Source organism: Lagopus muta, chromosome 1 (assembly GCF_023343835.1).
Source record: "Lagopus muta isolate bLagMut1 chromosome 1, bLagMut1 primary, whole genome shotgun sequence".
Lineage (NCBI taxonomy): Eukaryota > Metazoa > Chordata > Aves > Galliformes > Phasianidae > Lagopus > Lagopus muta.
This window is the reverse complement of record NC_064433.1, coordinates 111358830-111384280: the sequence shown is the minus strand read 5'-3', so window position 1 is coordinate 111384280 and position 25451 is coordinate 111358830. Positions and strand designations below refer to the sequence as shown.

General features: G+C 39.6%; 1 protein-coding gene across 1 annotated transcript in view; it reads right to left on the bottom strand.

Moving 5' to 3' along the window:
• MED14 (mediator complex subunit 14) overlaps positions 1-23457 on the bottom strand; it is a 34428-nt gene extending 10971 nt beyond the window's left edge. Inside the window, exons 1-18 of the mRNA XM_048937629.1 lie at positions 23078-23457; positions 21037-21063; positions 15235-15340; positions 14419-14592; positions 13668-13797; positions 11827-11955; positions 11357-11464; positions 10391-10523; positions 9700-9850; positions 7532-7643; positions 6745-6870; positions 6067-6145; positions 4366-4525; positions 3824-4018; positions 3087-3221; positions 2535-2611; positions 496-656; positions 78-224 (exon numbers count right to left, since the gene is read on the bottom strand). Coding sequence (XP_048793586.1) covers positions 78-224; positions 496-656; positions 2535-2611; positions 3087-3221; positions 3824-4018; positions 4366-4525; positions 6067-6145; positions 6745-6870; positions 7532-7643; positions 9700-9850; positions 10391-10523; positions 11357-11464; positions 11827-11955; positions 13668-13797; positions 14419-14592; positions 15235-15340; positions 21037-21063; positions 23078-23259 — 2332 coding nt within the window. The 5' untranslated portion in view covers positions 23260-23457. The remainder of the gene's footprint in view (positions 1-77; positions 225-495; positions 657-2534; positions 2612-3086; positions 3222-3823; positions 4019-4365; positions 4526-6066; positions 6146-6744; positions 6871-7531; positions 7644-9699; positions 9851-10390; positions 10524-11356; positions 11465-11826; positions 11956-13667; positions 13798-14418; positions 14593-15234; positions 15341-21036; positions 21064-23077) is intronic.
• Positions 23458-25451: the final 1994 nt, after the last annotated feature.

Sequence of the window (25451 nt, the reverse complement as noted above, 5' to 3'; positions counted from 1 at the left end):
GAGCAGAGAAAAGAGCATGAGAAAACCATAGTAATCTGTAAATATAATTTTTAAAGAAAAGGAGGCTATTTCTGTACCTGGTAAGGACCGTGCAAACTCCAGGACACATTCGTACAGCCGAGCAATGCTGTTCCAGTCATTGAGGAACATCTCAACAACTTTGCGACCTCCAACTGGTTCAGATAACTGGTTTTCATATGTAAGGTAAACATGACGGGTTGGTCCTACAGGGTTAGAACAGTAAATACTAATTAAACAAGTGGTTTCTAAACTGAGGTTTACAGACTATGATTTAACTGTGGAGAGAGTCCAGGAAGCATACTTAAATAATAAAAAAGAATCAACTCAACAGTCAAGAGCGTTTGATAAAGGTGCACTGTGGCTCATTAGAAATTTTAAGAGTAGATAGTTGTCCCTTAACGCAAAAAGATCGTAATGATAGTGGAGCAGACAACACGTAGGACAAAGACACGAGGTTTACCTGCCCTCTCTTACCTTGCTCCCTGGATGAGGTGCTATTAAGTGGACAATTTGCAAACACCAGCTCAGCGACCCACGTGCGATTATTTCTACCTTGTAATCGGAAAGTGCAATCAAGAAGAGATCGGTCCAGAGCCTTCTGTGTTTCCTCGTTTACACCTTTACAGGGAGGAATTCTATTTGTGAAGAAAAGAGGACCTCAGTTGCACACAGTGTAGTCCCCAAACTGAACAATAACACCTTTTAACATTTCCTGAAGGACTTATGTGTCTGGACATGAAAGAAATGAATAATCAACAGTAAGACAGACAGCTGGACCACACAGTTGGAGATCTTACTCCTCTTCAAGGATAAGTGCGTTATAAAAGCACAGCGAGTTAAGACCAATTTTTATACAGATTCAACACTTGCAAATTACAGACTTCTGATGGAACCGCTGAACTGCCCTGATCTCCAGATAAAAGTAGGAGCACGCTAATATAAAGCTTTTATACAGAGAAACAAGCTAAAAAAGATGAAAATAAAATTCTGTGGCAACCTGAATTTGTGCATCAGGTCTCCTTCTGAACAAGTTCACTTTAAATGCAATGAGTAACCTAGCAATTATCTTAATGCCCACTAATTTACTCATATACCAATGCGAGAATTGAATTTAGAGGACACAGTAAACAAATCTAAAGTAAAAATATGCCTAACTTCTCTACAAATTGAGTTTATTTCAGAAATGTCATATACCATCCCTAAATCCAGCTTACTTGTCTGCAGTTAAAAAGATAGAGACTGATGCATTTAAAGACTGATGCCTTTATACCACAATGTATCTCAGCAGAGTAGAAAAAGTTAAGCAGTTTATTTTACACTTTAGAAAACTGTGGGTTTGGTGGCATTTGTTGTTGTTTCTTTGCTGTAAAATTGATATAATTTATTTTACTTCATAACACAACCTGAAGTTGAACCGGTGAGGCTTGAGGTAAGCCCCAAGGAATGTCAAAAACTGACTGGACTGATGATAGAAAGCACTGTGGCCAAAAGTTCCAGGTCAAATTGGTGGCTGCATATGGTTGGCACTCCTTGGGGTTAATACAGAGGCCAATAATATTTAACTTCAACAATCTATATGATGCCAAGGAATACACAGGTGATGTCAAACAGAAGGGAGCATCACTCAGCACGTTGGAGGACAGGGCTGCCATTTAGACAGACCTCAGCTGGCTGAAGGCATGAGTTAACAGAAACCTCATGAAGTTCAGCAAAAAGAAATGCAGTCCTGCACTGGGCAAAAGATAACCTTGTGCAGCAGCACAGGGTGAGAGCTGACTGGCTGCATAGTAGCTCTGCAGAAATAGAACTTGGGGGCCCGAGCGAGAAGCTGAACAGGAGTCAGCAGCATGCCAGTGCAGCAGTGCCAGACCACTGCATCCTGGGCTGTATTAGCATTAGCTGAGACAGTCAAACCAAATGACTACTCCCCTCTGGTCAGCGTTGGAGGTCTCTGTGCCATAAATCCTTGGTGACTGGAAAATTCAGCTTTGAGCAGACAGCTAGACCAGGTGACCTCCAGAGGTCCATGTCACTCTTTATCGTAAGGGCCCCAGATGTTTCCTTCACAAGTTCTTAAGCATGCAATTGCCATTTCTGGGCTCCCTTGCATTTTCCTCTGCAGTCTCACATACTGGTCATTGTTAATAACATATGGAGTAAGCAGGTCTCTGACCTGATCTAAAATTGCAATTACAAGTTCATCAGTCACCACAATGCTGTAGATTCCTTAGCAGTGCCTGGGTGTTAGAACTGAGGACTGCCAGAGACTGTTTCAGAGCACCCTGCTTTAGGCTAACGAGAAAAACAAACAATAGCTGGCTTTGAGCATATTCTTACTTTCTTCTTTGTACAGCACTGCTTCAAACAAGAATGCAAAACACACAACAGTGAAACAAATCAACTCCCTCCAAATCCCAGCCCCCACAACATTTTTAGTGTTAATCTCTGAACAATCCTTTTTTCTCACAAGCATATGTACAGTAATTAAATCATACAGGAGTATATCCCCTTACTTTAATAAACGTATGGCATGGCTAAAGCCATCTCCTTCTACTTGTACTCCTTGGTGAGGAATGTCCATATTGGATAACTACAAATGAACAAGAAAAAGGTTATCTCATGCAAAAAAAAGTCAAGCAAAGTAAGTGCAGCTTTCTCAAAGGTTATTATTATTATTATTATTATTATTATTATTATTATTATTATTATTATTTTCTTTTGCTAAGGATGACAGATATTTCATATCCTCTAGCACTGGAAAGCCAAAAACCAGGTTGTGTAAATGTGGTAAAAAGTTCTTTCTCATGCTCTCCCACAAGCCTCTCTTTCATCCTCTCATTTTTCCTTTTCCCTCAGCTTCTGAAGTCTTCTGCAGTTAGTGCTTGATATTAGAGAACCAGCTACAAGACTAGAGCAACCCAAAGTAGAACGTCAGCTACCCAGACTCATCTAGAAAGGGACTACAGAGTGAACATGTCTAGATGTAACTGTTTAGAGAACATGTGGACAAGAGAGTCAGGAGCAGCAGAAGAGAAGAAGCAAACAAAATATTTCTTAATACATACCTCCAAACGAAGCCCTATAAATGGCATGTTTGTATCACACATGGCTACAATATGAGCTAGGACTTTATTGAAGGCACACATTTCTCCCGTCCGTTTTGGTTTCTTAGGTTCTATGGAACATGGATCACCGGACAACTAGAATTAAAATAAAGACAAATAAATATTCTTGCACATTTTGGAGTAAACATTTTGTGCAGATGTCAGACAACAACCTAATTCATCCAAATTTTAAATGAAACACACACTGAGAAAAATTCCTAAAGGGTCAACTTCAGGACTACAGCAATTAATTTGAAGTAATTTTATAATCACCTCCTTCCTCCAAACAGTATTTACGTACCAGTAAGCCAGGTCAACCTGGCCCCAAGAAGCAACTCCTATCAGTCCCCATAGTCTCCCTGGAGTCTTTCAAAGACTACACTTCTATGGCACAAAGCATATCATGCTGATAGCAGTGCTTTGCTAATACAAGCTATGCTAACTACCTCTGTACAGTGCTCTCCCTTGGCTTTCTTTTAGACCAACTAAGAAGGCTTGGCATGAATTCAAAGACGATAACTGTTGGAAAATAGTTTCCCTGTAACTCCCTGGGGAAGCAGCCCTGAGTACTAAGCCTCAGTGTAAGCTGTCAGCCACACAAACTTTGAAACAGCTGCACTAAAGCTGGTAATGATGCTAAGAACATGTGTTTGGCTTCCACTGTTTAGAACGAGCCTGAAGGCTTTTGAAATGCATACCTTGCGCTTGACACCACTTTTCATTTGTTTCCCACTTTTTGTGTCTAGTACCAACTCTTCAATGTTTGGCTTGAACTGCTGTAACAGAAGTGCAGTAGCAGGGTTGTCATCTCCTTCAGCATAGCTCACTGAGAGGAAGTAGTACTTGTACTCTAGTTCTGTGGGGTTGCCAGGAACATCGAACATCTCTACAACCTGCATTAAAACAAAATAACAAAATCAACAAGACCATCAACTGAGGTTATGCCTACATCAGTTTCTATTCTTCCCCCAGTTTCTGCAGGAAAACACAGCCCTCTTTTTTAAGATACTAATATGGTGGCTATGAAAGGGATCCAAGAAGAGAAAGACTAGAATTTCAGGAATATAAAGAGAACATGAGGGCTGCTGAGTAGCAAATGTTTATGTCCCACTCCTCTTTATGAGCCTGACTGCCTAACAAACCCACAAGGATTACAGCAATTAACTTTCTTCCTAATCTTAGAGTTACCATTACAAATTGCCTGAGGAGAGAAGACAAGAAGTATTTTTCAGATACTTACAATGTAGTACTGTGGAAGACGAGTGAGTTTGATAAACAATTTGTGTTTGGAAAGGTTTCCCACTGGATGGCTAGCATGATTAGCTAGCTGAAGTGTTTCACTGCTCACTGTAGGCAGATGCTTTATTGACTGTTTGCAACGTTGCTGTCCAAGCCAGAACCTTGCATTGAAATAAAGGCATTAGTACTTTGAGACTGTTTTAAATTATTTTAGTGTCACACTAGGAGCCATCCACAATCTAAAACAACATCTAATACTGCTGTGCAAGCTACACACAGTTAAACAGATTTTTTTTTTTTTCCTGCTGAGTTTGTATTTCCTTATTGCTATATTTACGTACTTCTTTCAGCTTGGGACACAGATAGCTGCTAGTTTATGAAGAAAAGCCTTGAAATTACTTATTGAATGAATATAAATATATATTTATATTCCAATATAAAATTGCAATATAAAAAGAATAAACAAGATATAAAACAAGCACATTATATGATTTAGAATCTCCCATTATTTTGGATATAGAGAAATCTTTGCTCCCACGTGCTGATGAATAAGGCAGTAAGAAGGTCACCTAAAATGGATTAATATCACTCTTGATCACATTATAAACAACCTAATTCCATGGAATAAGTTTGGAAGTAAAGAACCCCAGCAAGACAAACAAACTTATTCTGATGCATGGAATTAAACTTGAGTCTACTCAGATTGATTTCAGCTATGGTGGCAAGACCAGAAAGCCAACCTAGGCTTGAAGGAGGGAAGCAATGCATGGCGTGGTTTCTCAGTCAAACTTCAACTGAGAGCAGCAGTGAAAAGCGTGGCTGTTCAATGTCTGTCCAACAGGATGCACCATCTTTATTCTCACAGAAACATCTGAGATTAATTGTCCAAAAAGACACTTCATAGGACTGTCTAGCTTACTCAGAAACAACAGCACTACCCAAACCATTATCTTGAGCACATTATTTATGATAAAGGGAGGTTGATTAGTTTCTCCAGGGTGCCAGTGCTTCATGCGTCATCACGCCTCTTTTAGAAACAAAATCCCCCAAATAGAGGCTTCACTCCGCAATTAGCTCAGAGTACTGGGAATTTCCAAAAAGAAAGAGCAGGTGGAATTTGGTTTTTCTGTGGATGTAAGTTGTATTTGTATTATTTGCTACAACCTCTTATGGAAGAGCAAAACGTATCTTGCGCCTAAATCTCAGGGCTCTAAAGAGCAAAGATATGAAGTTCAATACTTCTGCCAGGGCAGAAATATTAGAAGATAAACATATTATTTAAATCATTCTAGGTCACTTCCTGGCTTTCCCTTTGTGTTGTGAAAAGGGAAATTGCTCTTCCTGAGAAACAAGAAGAATTCAGCCGTAGAAACAAAATGGAATAAAGGAGAAGGAAAATGAGTATGGACACAAAATGAGATCCTCAGGAAGCAAGTGGTTTGCTCCTGATGAAGTGAGAAGACTTCACGCAGAGTGTGCAAGCAAGCAACACCTGAGGCTATGTGCAAGAAGGCAAACTAAAGGCGGACTGTGCAATCATCACCCTGCAAAAATTTTCTCCACTCATTTAAAGGAGGCAACAAATACTCAAAGTTGCTTAGGACACAGAAAAAGTACACAAAGCCAAGCAAGGACAAACATCCAAAACGCAAACGTGGTAACTCCTTCTATAGTAACTAAATGAATTACTCAAGTCTCTCACTTAAGCTGCTGGAGCCAAGGAATGATCCGCTTCATATCATCATTAACACACTTCTCTATGTCATCCAGTGTCACTTGATCTGTAAGAATATCAAGTGAATAAATACTCTTAACAACTGCTCTTAAAACAGTAAGCTTTTGATCTTCTAATGAAAGTGTTTTGTTTAATTTAACAACTACAATTAAGATACAAAACAAATGATCCATAATGCTTGTGGAACCAAAGTAGTATGTTTTTAGGCAAAAAAGCCAAAAGAATTAACTTTACCTAAAAACAAAAACAAAACAAACACAGAAAGAGAGAAATCTGAAACGCTAAGTTAGACTTGAAAAATATCTCAAATATTTAAGGTCAATCACATCCACATGAAATGACTTGAATCATTACCAGCTCTGCCTAGGGAACATAAGCCCTAAAGAAAATGAATTGCAAATGATATCTAACAATATATAGTCATTTCTTCTCATAAGATATGCTGAACTGTGTATCATAAACACAAAGATCCGCATATCTAATCACATTCAATTAAAATATCTAAGATCACTCAACACACAGCTTCATCAGCTTAACCCTCACTTCCAGAATTTCAAAGACTTGACAGAACTGTTCACACAGAATAACCTCGTAATACAGGCTGTATTTGATATCTTGTAACCCTACTTTGTTTTACCTACTTACCAACGCCATAGAGCATCAACTGAAACATTCCAGAATGGAGATCAACAAAAACATGCAGACACTCTGATCGACCACATGGCTCCAAAATTGGAATTACAAGAGTTGGAAGAGCTGTCTCAATGAATGCTACGTTAAAAAAAAAAAAGTTAATAATTAGCCACAGAATTCAAGTTCATCATGTTAAAGTTCAGCCCATTACAATCTCCAAACACGTTTGCTTTTAACAGGAAAATTTTTTAACTTGCAGTAGTTCTGAATTCAGTATAAGCATTTGCACATTATTACACTCAAGATGAAGAGGAAACTGAATGCAGTAATTTCTTGGTGAAAACTGCTTATAATAAGCCACGCAGAAAAGCCAGACTAAATAAAAAAACCAACATGAATACTTTTTAACTCACTGCTTCAAGACTGTAAGCTCAATTTGAATCTCAGTTTCACCAGCAGCTGAAGCCTCACCCAAAGTCAGTTTAATACACTGGAAGATTTGCTTTCAACTCCAAGCTAGTTTTACAGTAGACAACTTCTAACCCTTCCACAGCATAATACTCTAGCAACTTCAGCTATTACACCACATTTACAGATAGATATCATTGAGTATTTTAATTAGCAATGCAGAATAATTTAAAGCTGGATCTTTTTAATATTGAACATACTGCCCTACATTTTTATTCATATTTTTTTTTTGTTCAAATTAATGAGAACAAGAAACAACAAGAAAAACAGAAAGCATTCCTAGGGATAAAAGGAGAAAGACTTCAAGCACATTTTGGTAGAAAACACGTACAATTGTCATTAACATTGTAACTCTTCAGAATGGCTTTCAGCTCCTGGAGTTTTTGATGAGATCTTGCATGGACACTGTCTATTAGGAGTTTTTCTATTGATAGATGGTCAATCTGGAAAAAAGTTCCAAGCAATGTCAAGTCTGACACATGGGCTTTATGCCCTAGCACACAAAAACAAAGCTTAATAAAATAATGATCACTTTGGAATTCATCTGCTGAGAACTTTGGTGAACCAAAAGCGTTATTAACCTGAGTATTTGTTTCACTACAAAATACAACAAACACAGAGTCATCAGTCCCTATGCAGATCTACTTGTTCTAGATCAAGGCTGGAGTATTTTCCAGCTCAGTATGCACCTGTTCATAACAAGCTTAAGCTACGGAAAAATAAACAAAACAATTAGCGTATGAATACTTCTACACAAATCATAGAATGGTTTGGGCTTAAAGGACCTTAAAGACCATCTCCTTACAACCACTCTGCCATGGGCAGGGACAATTTTCTCTAGATCAGGCTGCCCAGGGCCCCACCTGGCCTCGAATGCCTCCAGGGATGGGTCATCCATAGCTTCTCCAGGTAACCTGGTCCAGGTCACCACCCTCACTGTGAGGAATTTCTTCCCAATACTTGATCTAAATCTACCCTCTTTACATTTAATATCATTAGCCCTTGTCCTGTTACTATACTTCCTGGTAAAAAGTCCCTCTCCATCTTCCCTTTAGGTTCTTTTTAGGTACTGGAAGGCTGCTCTAAGGTCTCCCTGAAGCCTTCTCTTCCACAGGCTGAACAATCCCAGACCTCTTAGCCTCTCTTTACGGGAGAGGTGCTCCAGCACTTGGACCACATTTCATGGCCCAAATGCACACGCAGCTGTAGAATGAAACATAACATACACATTTTAGTCTTGCTAGAAGGAGTGACAATATAGTGAGGTGAAGAGGCAGATTGTGAACATGAGCAACCCCAGTGAACCCAAGAGTATCTATCTATTGGCAGCGCTGAAGTTTACATCTCCAACTCATATTTGCTTTAAATGACTTGTGCAACCTAAATTGAAGCATTTACACTTATATCTATTCACTTTACAGTTATTTTACCTACATATTTTGCCTAAGCAAAGCCACAGTTTACCACAAAACCTTCTTCTTAACATTACGTTGCTCTGAAAACTGCTCAAGGTAAATTGAACCCAAATTCTATTCTTGCATAAGAGATAAATGCAGAATAGATTTACTCCAGCACAGAAGCATATAAAATATCAGTACCTACCTTCATGTATACCAGAACAACTTTGTCCTGTAAGATTAGCTTTCCAAGACAAGGCCTTAAAATCAAGCATTTAAACATTCACAGGAGTATCTCAGTTCAGCAGCTGCTATCAGTTATATAGACTTCACAAACAATTTACTGTAACTTCCACAACTACATCAAATTTCCAGTACACTAATGTATAACAATCCACTCAGACAAATCTACCTGTTTGTGCCAGTATTGTATAGTATCTTAAACACAAAAAGACAGCCAGAATAACAATGTTAGCTGTAATTATAAAACAGCAGAACAGCAAAGCCAGTAAAATCTCTAAGCACAGAGAATGAAAGGGGGCGAGCATTAACTTCGATAGATCTCAAATTTACAATGGCCTCATTGGTCATCATGTAAAATCAAGTTTTGCATAACCCTTGTAACAAGCAAACTACATTGACTCTTTTGTACAGCATTTTCCAATCATAATGCAATATTTTCCAAACTGAATAATGCTGCTGGGTGGTCAGCTCAAGTCACGTGTGGAAGCTGATTTTCATAGGAAGGTTGCACAGCATCTTCAAGATGGAAAAGGGAAGCTCGTTGTAACAGCTCTTTGTAAAATATTTCAAGCCAAGTACTAAATAAAACTGAAGCTTCACTGGTGCCCTCCATAGCCCCAACATTCTGTCATCATAAGTAGTATATTAAGCACTGAAAAGTAGGTGTAATGCTAAAGACAAAAGTCAAGACCACTAATTTGTAACAACAATTTATGGTCTCAACATTAACACCCTGTGATCTACAGTGACAGGTTAGCATAAGTCATAGTACTGCTCTTTGAACAGAATCAAAGCAAAAGAAATATTTTTAAGTTGCTGATTTACAGAAATAGACACTTCTTACAAAGCAAACTTTTACCTTCATGGCTCTTTCCATCAATTTGGAATCACAGGCTGGCAGTGGAGGTTCATGGGATATTTGCAAGGGTTTTGAGACATCAGTCTCGTCAATCTTAATAGTGACCTTATGAACAGAAGCAGTCCCTGTTTTCCTGCCAAGCACCTGTTGGCTTAAAACAAAGGGAAAAATTAAAACACTATTCTGCTATTAACTGAAATAGCAGAAAAAATGCTTTTCAGCAGCTAATTCTTAATTCTGAGAGCTCTGTATAAAAGTTATATTATGTAAGCTGAACTGAATAAAACATTTAGTTTAATCTTTAAATGAAGAAACATTAGTAAACTATATCCACACAAGGAGTTTTAGATGGCTGCAAACTCAACATGGGAGTCAGAAGAGCATTTGGATCAGTTGTTTTTTTCTTTTAATTCTATCTAGTTTAAGTCAAGCAATAGGCATGGTGAAAAACTGACAAATTGTCTGTTTATTTAGATATTCAGGAAAATGAGCTGATTTTATGATTACATCCACTGCTTTTATGTACATGAATGTACATCGCTCACTTCTTCACAAGAGATGCGTGCAGGAATCTTGGAATTCCAGCTCAAAAAGAAAATACAGTTCTGAAAATTCTGGCTCAAATTTAGGAAATGAAAAAGCTCCTACTGTTTCATTTATGAAGTTTAACAGCTTTTTAAAATCAACTTACTTCCACACAGAGAGCGAAAGGCACTTCCCTGCATGATATCGCTCCACTTGCACTAGGTCACCCCAGCGCTCCCGAATCAGCATTAGTGTTTGTGAATGCAGGACTTCCAACTGAAGTGCTAGGCAGAAGGAGTCTGAGGAAGAGAGTTAAGGAAAGAGAAGACATCCAAAGACTGCGTTCACTATGCAAGTCCACTGCCATGAAAGTCAGGCACGATGCTGTCTGAGAACAAGCTCATGTACTAATCTAGAGATAAATGTATGTAATCAGCATCAACTATTTCCACAAGTTTGTTGGTTTTTTTTTATAACCCAGGACAGGTTGTTAGGCAAGAGCATCACAGTAGCTGTAGTTCAGAGATTTCAACTCCAATCATGTTTTTTTTTCAAAAAGAAGATTATTAAAAGAAATTCAGTTCACCCTATGATTACAATTAAGCCCATCTTTCACGATCACCCATTAGTAACATAAATGTGTTTGGTCCTGCAGAGACTATTTCATTGAAAATTATTTCATAGTGTCAAGTAATTTGTCCCTTGCACATACAAAGTCACTGCACTGGTTTTCTGTACAAGCTATATCCCATTTCATTATTGATACAGGTGCAACACAGTTAACACACTGTACAGTTAACATCATCATTTTACTATGGTTCTACAGTAAGAATTGTAACCTCCTGTATCTTTCAAGTCAGCATCCTATTCTATTTCCACAATCAGTATGCTGCTTCACTGCCTTACCATACAGCCTGCTGTCTCAAGTACTTCATCTTTACGTTTGTTGATCAAGTATGTAAAATGAAATTTTACAGCTAGCAAATGAGCTTAACTGTCTCCATCGTTTTTACTCTTCTTCCAGGCATTTTCCCTTAGCTTAATAGGGAAGTCACATTTTTTGGCCTCCACCTACTAAAAAGAGCAAGATTAAATTACACAGCTTATTCAGAAGGAACTTTCAGAAGGATACGCAGACAGTTGTACATGTCCTGAAGTGGCTTCTCATCAGCAAACAGCCGTGACTGGACTAACTGATGGATGAAGTTGATCTGCATACTGTGAACCAAGGCTCGACCATCTTTCATAAATTAAAAACCATTCACATTAGATACCATGAAAACGGGCATTTGAATTAATAATGAAATAAATAAATATTAAAAGATAACCGTACCAAGAAACTTCAACGCTTGAATTTCTAACAACATAACACAATTCTTGGTTTACCATGGAAATTTCAGTAAGTCTATTATACTGTCATAGACTACCACAGATAAGGTATCTGAAGTATACAGAGTAAGGTAAAAATTGGATATGTGTATATGTAGCTTTGTTATCTCAAGTTGTGATATGCAAAAGACTCTGCATAAATAAGGCTTACGCAACACCACAGAAAAACAATGTTAAAATGAATGTGTAAACTTTGTTTTCTGTATTTATTACCTCCAGTTTCCTTGTCTTCAACCAAAATTTCCAGTTTGAGAAGGCGCCAGGGGATGTCAGGGTCATCACCCATCACTGTCAAGGTGGCCTCAAACTCCCCCTCAACTCGGAACTTCACACGACCATTGGCTAAGGAAAAAGAAATATTTTATTTCAATCAGTATCATATGATGCCTGATATTACCAGTGCAGTAGTTCCTGGCGGTCTCAATGAATTACTTCCCTACAGACTCTGTTCTGCTGCATGTGTTTATGTTCAATTCTGAAGTTTCGAGAGCTGCTTATGCAACATCAGCGCCAATAAGCAGCATGGACAGAAGTCCCCAACTGACTTGCACTGTCACAATAATTTGTCAGCATTTGTACTGCTTTAACACAAAGTTGCACTGAGCTGACTACTAATATCTGAGATTACACAAACAGTATGTCTGGCTTAAATTTTCCAATTTGTTGCTATATTCAAGGAAGAATCCAGAAAAGGTTCGCAGACAGGAAGCCTAGGCTAAAATCTAGCACTGGAAACACATTTCACAGCAAACCATTTGTTTAACATTAAAATATTTTAACTCCATTTTCATGCGAAAGTAATGCGCTTTCGCATCCTTCACGTTTATGCTCATAAGCAAAGATTCTGTACGTTGTTTATGTAATTGACATACACATCCTTACATTTTTGTGAGCATAGCTATCATGGGAACAGAGGCAGCCAAAACTATATAAGAAAGGTCCTAAACGAAGCGAGAAGCAAAGCAGACAATAAAGTACAAGTTCTTACTAAGAAGTGTGGGTCAGTCTTCTCAATCAACTACCAAGTACGCCACATAAACATCTTTACAATTCTTGATATTTAGAAATATTCCTATAGAAATTCTAATGATTTTAACTTAAACTTGCATATTAAAAAGCATCCCAGATACGCTCTTAAAAGAAATCAAATTCAAACCAGAAATTAATATTGAAATGTTTAGTTAACTGAAAAACCTCGTGACTCAGATAAAAATTCATTTACACATCATTAAGATAAAAAATGGCTCTAGTAGTGATATTGAAGTGTTTAGAAAGGGATCAGTGAAAACTACTACTACCAATTTTCAGAAGTATCTTCACTATAGATCTAGGGGATATAATTTATACAAGGCTAACTTTGTCTCAGTCAGAAGTACAGACTAGGCCCATTTCAGGTCCATTTTTTGCAATTCTGCCATAATCTAGTTTATAACCACCCTTTCTGTAGAAACAACAAAAAAAACATCATAGCATCAACCTGCACTTGGACTAAATGAAAAGAGATCTGGTATTGCAATCAGCCACAGAATACAATGTGTGCACAAACATCAACAGATTTAATTCACGAAGATGAACATTAATACAGACAAAAAAAAAAAAAAAGCAACATTAATGTGCTTAAGTTAAAATTCAAAGAGTTTCTAGGAGAAATACCGAATAGTTTAATTAAATTGAATTTTTAAATTAATGTCAGAAAAAGCAGTTGAATTGCATGGCCTAACACGGACCAGGCATTGAGCACTTCCATCTCGAAAGAAGGGCAGAACTTTTCATAGTACACTTGCTGAAAGATCAAGACAGTCTCTACACCATTTTACCACTACCTGCACAGGATTTCTATCTGAAAGTTATTCCAGCAAGATTATTACTATCTTCATTTTTCAAAAGAGAAAAAGATAATTCAATGTCTGAGAGAAACAGAACTCCAATCTTACTAGATTAAGCCTATCTAATGATCTCGCTTAAGTTATCTTTTGGCTTTGTTTTTAAGCACTAAGGTAACGACTAAGTCAGTCTCAATAAACTGTTCTTCAAAAAGTGACTCAAGTTCTTACCAACTGTAAGATTTGCCAGCTGGGGAGGGAGATCTGTAGTCACTAAACGATGTCGAAGAATCTGGTTCAGCTGATGAAGGGTGGTTTGCTTTTCACTTTTTGTAATCGGATCAGGAGGGATTATTTTATCCTGTTAAAATAAATATTAAAAAAAAAAAAAAATCTATACATCTCAAACATCTCATATATTGCCAGTAGCAATGACAAAAACGAACCAGACCAGAAGTCTGCAAATACAATTACACAGGCCACTGCAGTATTTGACTGTTTTAATCTGGCATTCAATTTCTTTTTTCTAGTTACTTACAACTTGCCTGAGCCTGATCAGTAAATAAAACTGCTCAACCTGGACAAATTAAAACAGCCATACGTAGCCATACGTAGCTCACTACATCTCAAAATACAGTATGCTGTAGTCAAAATCTCTGAGAAAACAGGTGTTTGATTCTTATTTTTGTACTCTGTTTTTCTAGTATGACTGCTTACCATGTAGAAACAAAAAGTATCAAACAAAGATTTGCTATTATATTCATTGCAGAGATGAACTAGTTGAAACTGAGAGAATGCTTCACTAGGAAAGGATAACTTGCTCAAATAGGAAGTGCCTCCTGTCAGAAATTGACACTTCACAGCCTCGGCACTATGTCTGTAGCAAACTACACTTCCATTTGCACACATCAGGCAATTAGTTTCTTTATCGCGCATTTGATGGGGATCCCCCCACAACAAGTAATACTGTAATATTATTTACCCTAATGCAGGTAGGCAGGCGTGGGTACGATCCAGTTGTCAGAACATCAATTGCATACGGGATAGCAAAACTAGGTAGACGAGCATGAACCAAAGCGTCTCTGGCTAGAGATGCCAGACGATCAGCAGTGTCCACAAACAGAATGGCTTGCTGATCTAAAAAACTTGATATCATCTGTAGAGAACAATGGGGGATGGGGAGAGGAAAAAAGAAAAAACGTGTCAAAAATGCACAAACCACTGGTTCTTTATATCCAGCTCATCTAATATGTGACAGAGATGATTCTGTCACTTCCCTCCAATTCTAGGACTCACATCTATAAAACAAAGAATGAGTGCTCTGCTATAACATTCACATGCAAGGATACTTTCAATCTATGCACTTCTGGTGCTGTGGAGGATGTGTGAAGCCTCACAGCTCTGTATCTGGTGACTGCTACTGGAATCCAACCCAACTTGTTTACAGTCACTCAAATCTTGGTGTTTGCAACACTGTGCTTTGTTCTTACTTAACTAAGAACAGAACTAAAATTACAGCAAGAACTAACACACTGAGATCACCATCTTCTCTGTCCTGTTCAAGAACTCTTGAAAGGATGCATAATTTTTTATTTTTGAAATAACTGAGGAGTTTTAGGGAACTGTTAAGAACTGTTTAACTTCTCAATAGGAAGAAATTGGTTATCATTTAACATCCATTTGCTGTGAAATACAGGTCTGGTTTTTTTAAAACTTCTACATTAATGAAAAATTAGATGGTACCAAAATCCCATGCTAATAAAAGATTGTTTTATACCTGACTCTGTTGCCAACTTACCGCACATTTTTCCACCTTTCCAGCATTGTTGGCCCATTTGACTAAGGCTAATAAACGAACAAACAGCTGACGAGTACGGCTTGCAAACTGCACTATTTCTATTTTTCTGTAAAAACAAAAAACAATAGAATACACATAAAGCTGGTGCTCACACACACAATAAACCTGCAATTCAACTGTGTGCCATTAAAGAAAAAAAGTAGTTATCAGAACTTTTAATTGTGCTAACGTAGGCAATCACTAATGGATTGCTTGTTTAAACAGAGCATAGGAAAAAAAAAAAGACTGAGCTCACTATTTTAAGCACCTAAATGCCAACAACGCACAGGGATTTTTAACCAACCAAGAATGTCTGGAGAAACAGAAAAGCACACTCACATGAATTAACTACTAATTTTAAGAGAAACAACTCACTAGTGAACTCAATTGAACTACCAAGATTTCCCCAAGGTTTATGTTTAAGTTGAAAGCAACGAGCATAGCTGAACAAAACACATATTCATCACCACAACAGATACTAGCTACCAGCAAGTAGAATTTGCACCTCCTTCTGAGCCTAATCTGTAACATACACACTCATAACACAGATAGAGCCTATTTCTGCTGAAAGTCTTGGTGTAATGTGGTAAACCCTGCCATGCAATCCATAAAGCATAATCTGATTGTACCAGGTATTTGGGCCAGAAGCACCACTAACACCATCTGGCTCAGTCTCCTGCCTTACATACTACAAATCTCATCCAAGAGCTTGGGCATCAAGCCAATAATTTCCCCCCATTACACAGCATATATTCCAGAATAATCTACAGTCTGATGTTAGAACTTCAAGTGGCAGACAAGCTGTTATAGGTACAGACAGCTCTACTAGGATAGTTACTACACTGTCAAAGTAAGATGTGGAAAATCTTTTAAAGGTTTACAAAAACACAACGGAGTTTGGAAGACATTTATAGTGAGACTTGAGAATGTCAGTAATCTTTCAAACAAATTCCCTATAGAAGTAGCTAAAATATAGAAGTAGTTATAGCAACCAAAATTTCGTGGAGACAAAAAACATGATAGCAAGAAAATTTCAGAGTGCTTTTCCATAGCTGGAAATCAAAGATAGACAAAAATTAGGAAAAAAAAACCCCACAACAATTTAATAATGAAAATTACTGAAAGGAGTATTCCAGGAATTGCTTCATTAATCCTACTTTATGCAGTTACAGGCAGTCTGTTAGTTCTAATTGACAAAATCTTGCTTCAATAACTATGACTGTCACCTTCAATCACAACCGCACTGGGAATTCACATCCATCTACCCCTCTCTGAAGAACCCAAGAGTCTTTCAGTGTTGCTGTGTTCCTCTGTTCTTTATTATAGACACTGAACTTAACGTTGGGCTGCACAAAAAAAGTCTTCAGTGAAGATGAAACTTACTGAAACAGTACATTTACAAGGCCTATAAAAGCAAAGCACAGCACATTAAAAAGCTTTTGAATTACCACACAGAAGAAACAACCCTTCAAAATAATTCAGCTTTGTTACAAATAAGAATCATTAAAGTTTTGCTTCTAACAAAGACTGTTCCAATGAGCAGAAAGCTTGACTGAACAGGAAACCCCTGAACAAACTGAATACAAAAAGGAAGTACAAAGAAGGTTGGAGAGGGCAATACATAGAAATTGCTCAAGCATGCAGAGACCAGCATAGAAAATTAGAAGTCAGAAGAAAAACTAGCAAAGGATGAAGTTCAACAAGAAGAACTTCTGTACTACAGGTCTATAAACAGCAAAAGACCAAGGAAACATGAGTCCAGTGCTCAGCAGTGCAAGAGAAAACTGGCATAGACAAAGCTGCGGGACTGAGTAGATGCTCTATTGTTAAGTTCTGATCTCAGGTATTTCAGATCCTTCAGCCTAGTGGTAGAGCTTACAGGAGTGAACCCTTAGCTACAGTTGGAGAACATCAAATTAGGGACTATTTCAGTAAACCTGACATACAAAAAGCCATCAGAGCAGATGGGATGCATCCAAGGGTGCTGAGGAAGTTGATCTCTGAAAACACAAAGTAACTCTATCATTTCCAAAAGGCCAAAGCAATAAGAGGTCTTAATGACTGGAAACAAGGCAAACAACATGCCCATCTTCAAGACAAACCTACATGCCAGAGAGCCAAAGCTCAGTTAACAAGAAGTAAGCAGAAAATTTTTCCAGAAGCTACGTCCCGGAAAACAAAAAAACATGAAAGTGGCCTGGGAAAAGCCTGCACAGATCTGCCAAGAACAAATCATCCCTGATGAACAACTGCCTTCTATATGCTGTCCAGCTCCATAACCAAGGGGAGAACAGAAGATGCCTTTTGAGCATCTTTTGACAAGACATCCCACTGTATCTTTGCAGCCAGGTTGGTAACATATAGAAGGGACCAGTGGACTGCAAACTAGATGAAAAACAGGCTGCAGTGCCAAACATGAAAGGCTGACTGGCTACCAGTTGAACTCCCTTAAAAGTGATTACTGCTCACATTCCCTACTGGTCAGTACTGGGGCAACTCATACAATTAAACACCTCTATATACAACTGACATGAGGTGAAGGACTGCAGTCTTTGGAAGCTTGCAGGTGATGTCAAACTGGACAAAACAAAGGAACCTCAGCTGGCTGGAGAGACCAGTTGACAGAAACCCGATGAAGCAAAACGACATGCAAAGTCCTGCACCTGGACCCAAACAGCCTTACATAAAAGCACAGCCTGAGAACTAAGTAGCAGTAGTATGCATAACTGTATTTGAGGGTCCTGGCGGACAAATGAAGAGATATCAGCAATGTGTCATCACAGCAAATCGTATTAGCATGACCACTGCCTAAGTCAAGGAAAACACTTCTTCACGTGGAGTCAGCATCTGTCTGAATGCATATGAAGCACTATGTCCAGTTTTTAAACTCTCTAGCCAAGAAAGATATTTGCCACACAGAAGTAAGTTAGCGGTTGGAACATATGAGATACAAAGAACAACTGAAGCAGTTGTTTGCTTACCCCTAAGAGGAGGCGGCCATGGGTGACACTACTGCTGTCTTGAAATATCAAAAGGAGAAATACAAAGAAGACAGGAAGAGACTCTTATTGGAAGTGCAACAGCCACAAACTAAACCAGTGAAACACACCAGTTTGACATTAGAAAAGCAAACAGAAGAAATACACAAGTTGTTTGAAGACTGAAGTAGGTAGCCCACAAAGACTGCAAGAGATGTATCTTGAAGGTATGCTTAAAACTCAACAGAGTATGACCTGGCACAACCAACAACTTTTATTTTAGTCTATGTCTTTTATTTGAGGCAGAGGTTTGGACCAGGTATCTCCAAAGTGTCCTGCAAACCAAAATTATGTGTACCAATGCAATTAATGAACTAGCAGCCATTTTGTCACAAACAAGAAACGGAAATGAATATTTCACAAGAAAGATGTGTAATAATTGCTGTTCAAATAACTGCTGTTGAAGTTATGAATAACCTATTTTTACATCACTTCTGAATTTTTGTTTAGATGGTAGTCCTTGCTGCAGATTTAAGAAGTAACAGACTGCTTCACAAACAAAAACAGGAGAAACTGCTTTCCTTTAGCAAAACTATGCATTCACATAGTTGTTGGAAGAGTGAGAACAAGGACTGTTTATTAAGGAAGACATGTATAAAGTTTTACCATTCATTTCCCCACAGCAGAAGATATAACCTTGCAAAGTCATTGTAATCCATTGTGGAGGATAACAGAAAAGATACCAAACATTATCAGTGAGAAAGCCCCTGGAATTCCCCCAACATTCAACTTTACTTTTACATCAGAACTAACACTACATTTTTTAATCCAACTGCTTATCTTTCTCGTTGCAAAAGTACATTGGAAGTGGTTTATTCCTATCAGTGACAATGATGTGAATAAATAAGACTTTTCTTTGCAAAGCAACATCATATTAAGATTCATCATTTCCTATCAGTTTTTTCCCTACAGCATCCTTTAGCTTGTTGCCATTAAGAAAAAGTAGATGCTATATGATTTTTATTTATTTTATTTAGAAGATAACACCATCACATCCTCAGCCCAGATACATATACCATGTCGCTAGGCTAATTTCAGGAAACAGTGCTTCAAGCACAACTACTGTTGCCGCAGCAGCTCTTGAACTTGGTAAAACAACAAACCAAAACATGAAAACCCAACACAACAGAATAATCTGGATAAGCTACGCTTCTTTACAGGAGTCCTCGGGAGCTATAAAGCCACTTCATTAAGAAGAACTAAATAAGTCAAATTCAACATGGATGTGAACATTTAACATCAAGATGCTTTCAGTTACAGGACACAGTGACACACTGCAACAGGTTGCCTGGAGCGGCTGTGAATGCCCCTGTCTGTGGACGCATTGAAGGCCAGGCTGGATGTGGCTCTGGGCAGCCTAGTCTAGTGACTGGTGACCCTGCACATAGCAGGGGGGTTGAAACTACATGATCATTGTGGTCCTTTTCAACCCAGGCCCTCCTATGATTCTAGGTAAGCACTGAAGACTGTGTTATTTTCCTTTACCTGTATTCCATTAGGATTTAACACGTTGCTTCAAACAGGTGTGCCCTGCAGAGCAGTTTTCAGCTTGACACAAAATGCTCAATGTGTAGATGGGAGAAGCCCTCACACCAGTAAGAGGGAGCTCAGGACCCAAGCTGAATGTCATTGTTTCAGCAAATATGGTGATAATAAATTGGTCTGCTGGCTGGCAACCCTGCATACAGCAGGGGGTTGAAACTAAATCATTGCAGTCCCTTTCAACCCAGGCCATTCCACAATTCTATGATGATTCCATGACAATTTAACAAGCAAATAGACTGCTCTTCTTTATAAAATATTATATGCAAGGAAAAAGATGTGCAAGGAACCATTCCAGGTTATGAATTCCTGAAATTCTGATTATTTCAGAGCAGGTTATGAGAATTTTAGAAGATGTGAGATGACTGAACTAACGACCATCCTGTTACACGGAATTCTTTATTAACATTCTTCACATCCTTAGGAATAACAGAGCCGTTACATGTCTTCAGAGAAAATTAGGTCAATAAGGGTGTTAACACAAATAGCAAAAGAAATGAAGCTTATTTAAAAATAACGAAGAACAACATCTCGGAGTTCACTCAAAGAAACAAAAAAAAACCAAATCAAATTCTTTCATCCAGGGGAGAAGGAAAGGGAATTGAACACATGAACCAAAAAGCCTGTTCTGGTTACTTGTTTTCAATTAATCTTTATACTTCAAAACCCACACCAAACAGGTAAAAATATACAGGTATCAAATGGTGCCGTACGATTAGAAAGATGGGTAATACAAAAAGGTAGATAAAAAGTCTTTACCTTGTTGAACCACTACCTTTGAACAAGATTCAACAAGCTAACTAGAATCTAGGTCCTCTAGCTCCCTTTCCTATTAGACGTACTGTCACTTCATTGCTTCAAGTTCCATTGTAATTAAGAGAAAAATGCCCTTAACAGATTTCACCTGATATAACAGCAACATCATGTTACTGAACTGTACAAAAAAAAAAAAAGCCCAAACAACAACTATATAAAACAGAACAACAAAACAACATATTGTTGTCTATGCTGAAGAAAATCTTGAAACTACATAGTGACAGTAAGACAAATAAGGCTTATTTTCTTGCAGAAAATCTAAAATTAGGAGAAAAATATTCCTTTCAAACAGTTTTATATTAATCTTAACATCCTAAACAAGGTTTTGTATTTAACATGTATTACAGACTGTCTTATTTTAACTCACCTTTCCATATCAGTCTTTCTTGGTAATCTATAATAAAAAGGAAAAAGACAGCGTGTTATCCATTGTTCCATTATGCTGCGTACCACTATAAAGAAAAGTCTTATTAGTAATCTTCAGGCCAGTACAAGAATTTCCACATACTTATAAAAAGCATTTCAAAAATCCTGATTGTAAATGTCTCCTAAATATAATGAAGTTGCATGTTTGATAAAGGAAGTAGTTTGACAGCTGTACAGAGCAGCCCAGTTAAAGCTGCAGGGGCAGCAGAGTACTGTATGGGAAGTAGGAAGAATCAGGTGTATAACAGGACCACAGGACAACAGCCAGAACCTGACAGTTAAGCTGGAACTGGTCAAGTTAATTGAAAAGCTTGGAGGACAAAATACTGGGCACGAGCCAGCGCTGTGCACTTGCAGCCCTGAATGCCATCAGTATCCTGACAGGTTGGATGAGGTCCTGGGCAGCCTGATCCACTGGGAAACATCCACAGCAGGGAGTGGAACTGGTTGTTCTTTAAGGGCCCTTCAAATATAAGGCATTTTATCATTATTCTATGAAGAATGTTCAAATCTCAAGATTTCTGCTAAGCCAGCCGTGGTATATAATATCACCACCTGTTCCCATCGAATATTTATGAAAAGGGTTAGTTAATACATAATAGCAATCATAGAACACCTACTGCAAGATTAACTTTGGTGTTTCTGATTTGCTTGAAACGAGTTTATCTTTCAATAATCTAGAAGTGAAGAACTGTCATACTCCAGAGCTTTATTAACTACCTGCACAACAGATACTACTGCAGAAAAAAAGGGGGCTGTCAACCCTAATGTCCTAGAGTTATTAATGGCACTTCATTTCCAAGTTATTTTTCATTCATGATGCTGGTAAAGGAGCGAGAGCTCTCTGTTGAAGGGAAGGAGAAGAATACTTTCCAGTTGGGCTTTTAAATAGCCAAATCCATCCTTTATGGAGAAATACAGTGGAAAAATCTAGTCACTCCACTTTTAGACGAGACACCACAGAGCTTAAAATCTTACTTGATGAATCAGAGTACCTAAAGCATCCTCCATTTCTTCTTCACACCACTTATCTTAGTTTATGCTCAACTATACACTCAAATCTAAAGAACCAGTTCTACACCATAAAACAAACATCGAAGACATCACCGGCAAATGCTCCTAGAAGAACATCTACAAAATCAGTTACTGCCTATAGATATCATAAACATACAGCAAAGACTTTTCACTGGCATTTTGGAAGTTTTCTCAAGACAAAGTAAAATTCCTCATCCTTTCTAGAGTTTGAGTGCTTTTAACCTCAAGTCAAGCAAAACTCTGCTTGCATATTTTCCAGATGTGGTGCTTTCCAGGAAAATATGCTTGCCTTTCCCCTGCCGTTTTCTCCATATGTGACTTCATAAAAAATACACAATCCCTCCAAGAACCTTTGTTTAAACAAACAAAAAGGTGTACATTTATTCAGAGACAGAATGCTTTCTGGAAAGCTTTTCTTGGCCTTCTTTTTTCCCTTGCAATTTCAAGCAAAAACTTAGCACAACAGATTGTGAAATAATGGTCTTTTATTTTTCCCTCGAAAGCACTCAAGTGGTAATTTAAGGACCAGGTAGGTAACTTCAGGAGTTGCAACCCTTGAAAACAACGGAGTTTTCCACTTTTCATTGTCATGTATTTTGACACCACTACAAGCACTACAGGTGGGCTTTCTACCAGGCATTGAACTTGAGCACTGACTACAACAACTTTCACCCATCTGCTTTCCATTCCCCAGCCTTTTCCTCTTTTTATGACAGGGGACTCACTAGCTTTCACCAAGCCCCGGAAGACAACCCGAGGAGAGGCAAAGCCACACGAACGAGGCTTTTTGTTGGGACAGGAGCTAAGGAAAGTGCAACCACCTCCCCACGCTCCAACTCGGCCCTGGGTCAGGCCCCAGCGAAGCCTCCTTAACGCTGGGCTGCGGCACAGGCGGGGAGAAGACACTCGGGAACAGCCAGGGCGGGTAGGGGGCCGGGGGCACTCACAGGTCTGCCAGCACGGTCAGCTCGGCGTAAGTCCGGTGCAGTAGAAAGTCGATCAGAGTGCTGAGCCGGTAGCCGGGGCTGGCGGCGGCTGTCACCGCGCCGGGCGCCGGCGGGGCTGGAGCTGACGCCGGGCCCCCGCCGGCCGGCACCAGCTGGTTGCTCTCCAGCTGCACTGGCGCCATGGCGGCGGCGGCTCCTCAACCCCAGGCGGGAGCGGTTCAGCGGCCCGGGGCTGCCGGCACTCTGCCGGCGGCGCCGGGACACGGCCCGGCACGGCCCACAAGGAGAACGCCGGGCAGCGACGGGCGGCGGCAGGGAACGGGCCGAGCGGCGCTCAGAACTCACTGGGCGCAGGGGCTGCCGCCATGTTGGGGGCACGGGACCGGAAGCGAACAGCTGCGGCGGACCGGAAAGAGAACCTTTCCGGCAGAGCCGAAGGCAGCGCGGAGCAGGGGGGTGGAGCCAAGCGCGGGGGGAGGGGATGCGTGGTGGCCGTGGCCGTTGCGGGCGCTGCGGTTGCAAGGCGGTTGCGAGGACTGAGCTGCATGGGAGGGGAGGTGGCACTGCGCGGGGAAGAGGCGAGGGGAAAGACCTGGAGCCGGCTGCCCACCCCCGAGGAGCGGGGATGGCTCAGTCCGTCGTGTCTAGGTCGTGCTGGTGAGGCTTGGCGCCTGACAGAACTGTGCTGTGGGCTGTCAGGGCAGTGAGAAGCAGCAGCCTGCGTTAGGGTCGGGGCTGGTTCATCCCTGGCTAATAACCTGGGATATGCGAGGCGTTCCTAAAGAGCAAAGGGAAAGGGAAGTTGGAGGCGAATTTTTGCATATTTCTTTCATCCGAAATAACTGACGTTCCTAGACGGGGGCTGGGAAAGTCTGGAAACAATCGAGGTGGGGTTTTTGTGTACTGGTTACCAAAGGACACGGCATAAGGAAAGGAAGTGTAAATCCCCTGCGTTCTGTGCTACAGCTTACGCCACTATTAAATCATACATTCCTTCCTACAAGCAAATCCCCGGAACAGATACAGTACAAGTTCACAAAGTTTTAAAAAAAAAAGTGACACTAGTTTTGTAAAACTTAAAAATCTCTTACTGATCTCATTCCAGGAGGAAAGAAGGCAACAAAATGAAACGCTTTTTCAGTGTGAGAAATGTGTACTCAACCATCAAAAAATGAATAGGTATGCTGGTGGCAGGAAGAGTCCATTCTGTTCCTACAGGGAGCGTTTATTGCGCCGGGTTGTGAGCCAGGTGAAGGGAGCAGCTTCACTCCTTGTAATCTCTCTGTCGAGCTCGGAGCAATGTACGGACTCCTGCTGCTAGAGCTTGCACCGGCTGTGTCACCGCTGCAACAGAGGGCTGGTTGCGAGGCGACTGCATTGCTCCAGTGGGGAGTTGTGCCAGCCCCACTAGCTCCGCGCTCTGCTCTGCCAAAGAGAAGTTTGCCGGCTGCTTGAGTGGCAGTGAGATGAAACCTGCAGGTAGACGCTGCTGGTTGGATGGGAATTTTTTACTCATAAAATCTGAAAAATGTGTTCAGAACTAAGTTTTACTCTTTCCTTCCTCCCCCTGTAATGCGAGAGAAACATCTAGTATGTGCTGTTAAAAAAAGTGAATTTTTCAAATTAAATTATGAAGGATGGAATAATTAATACTATCTGGACTGTATTGTGAACCTACTGTAGGGAACCTGCTTTATTAGAGGGTTGGACTAGATGGTCTCCAGAGATCCCTTGCAACTCCTACAGTTCTGTGATGCAGATGATTGTTGCTCGCTCAGTGTAAGGTCTTGCATATATGCATTTTTCTAAAAGTGTGAAAGCCTTTTTTTTCCCCTCCTATATGCATGGGTAAATGCGTACCCATTTTATGGCCATCTAGTTGCACTGCTGAAGATAATCCCAATATAGATGAACTGGAATGCAATTCAGCTACGTATTATGAGAACTGTATCTTAGAAATACAGGCTTTTTGTTGTTGTTGTTGTTGTTGTTTTTCCCCTTTCCATCTTTTCTCTTGCAGTTTAGTCCAGAACAAAATTCCTGTTGATTTTGAGACTTTGCTTTTGAAAAGGCAGGTGGAAATTGCTGGGATGCAATTTTGTTGTGATACAATTTGACTTTGCCCCTTCGAGGGCGGTTCCTGCAGTACTTTGCTCTAGTCTTGGTGAATTCTTCAGCGTGGAGAGGGGCTGAAGGAAGCTGCCTTTGCCTATTTTGCTTGGAGAAATTAATCAGATCTGCTGCAAGGATCACGCTGGGCTGTCCTCACAAGGCTGCTTAAGAAACAAGGAAGCTCTTGATACTGCTTTCAAGGAAAGGAAGAGCAGCCACACAGAATGTTGAGAAGGTCAAGGCTTATGCATTGTGTGCAGAC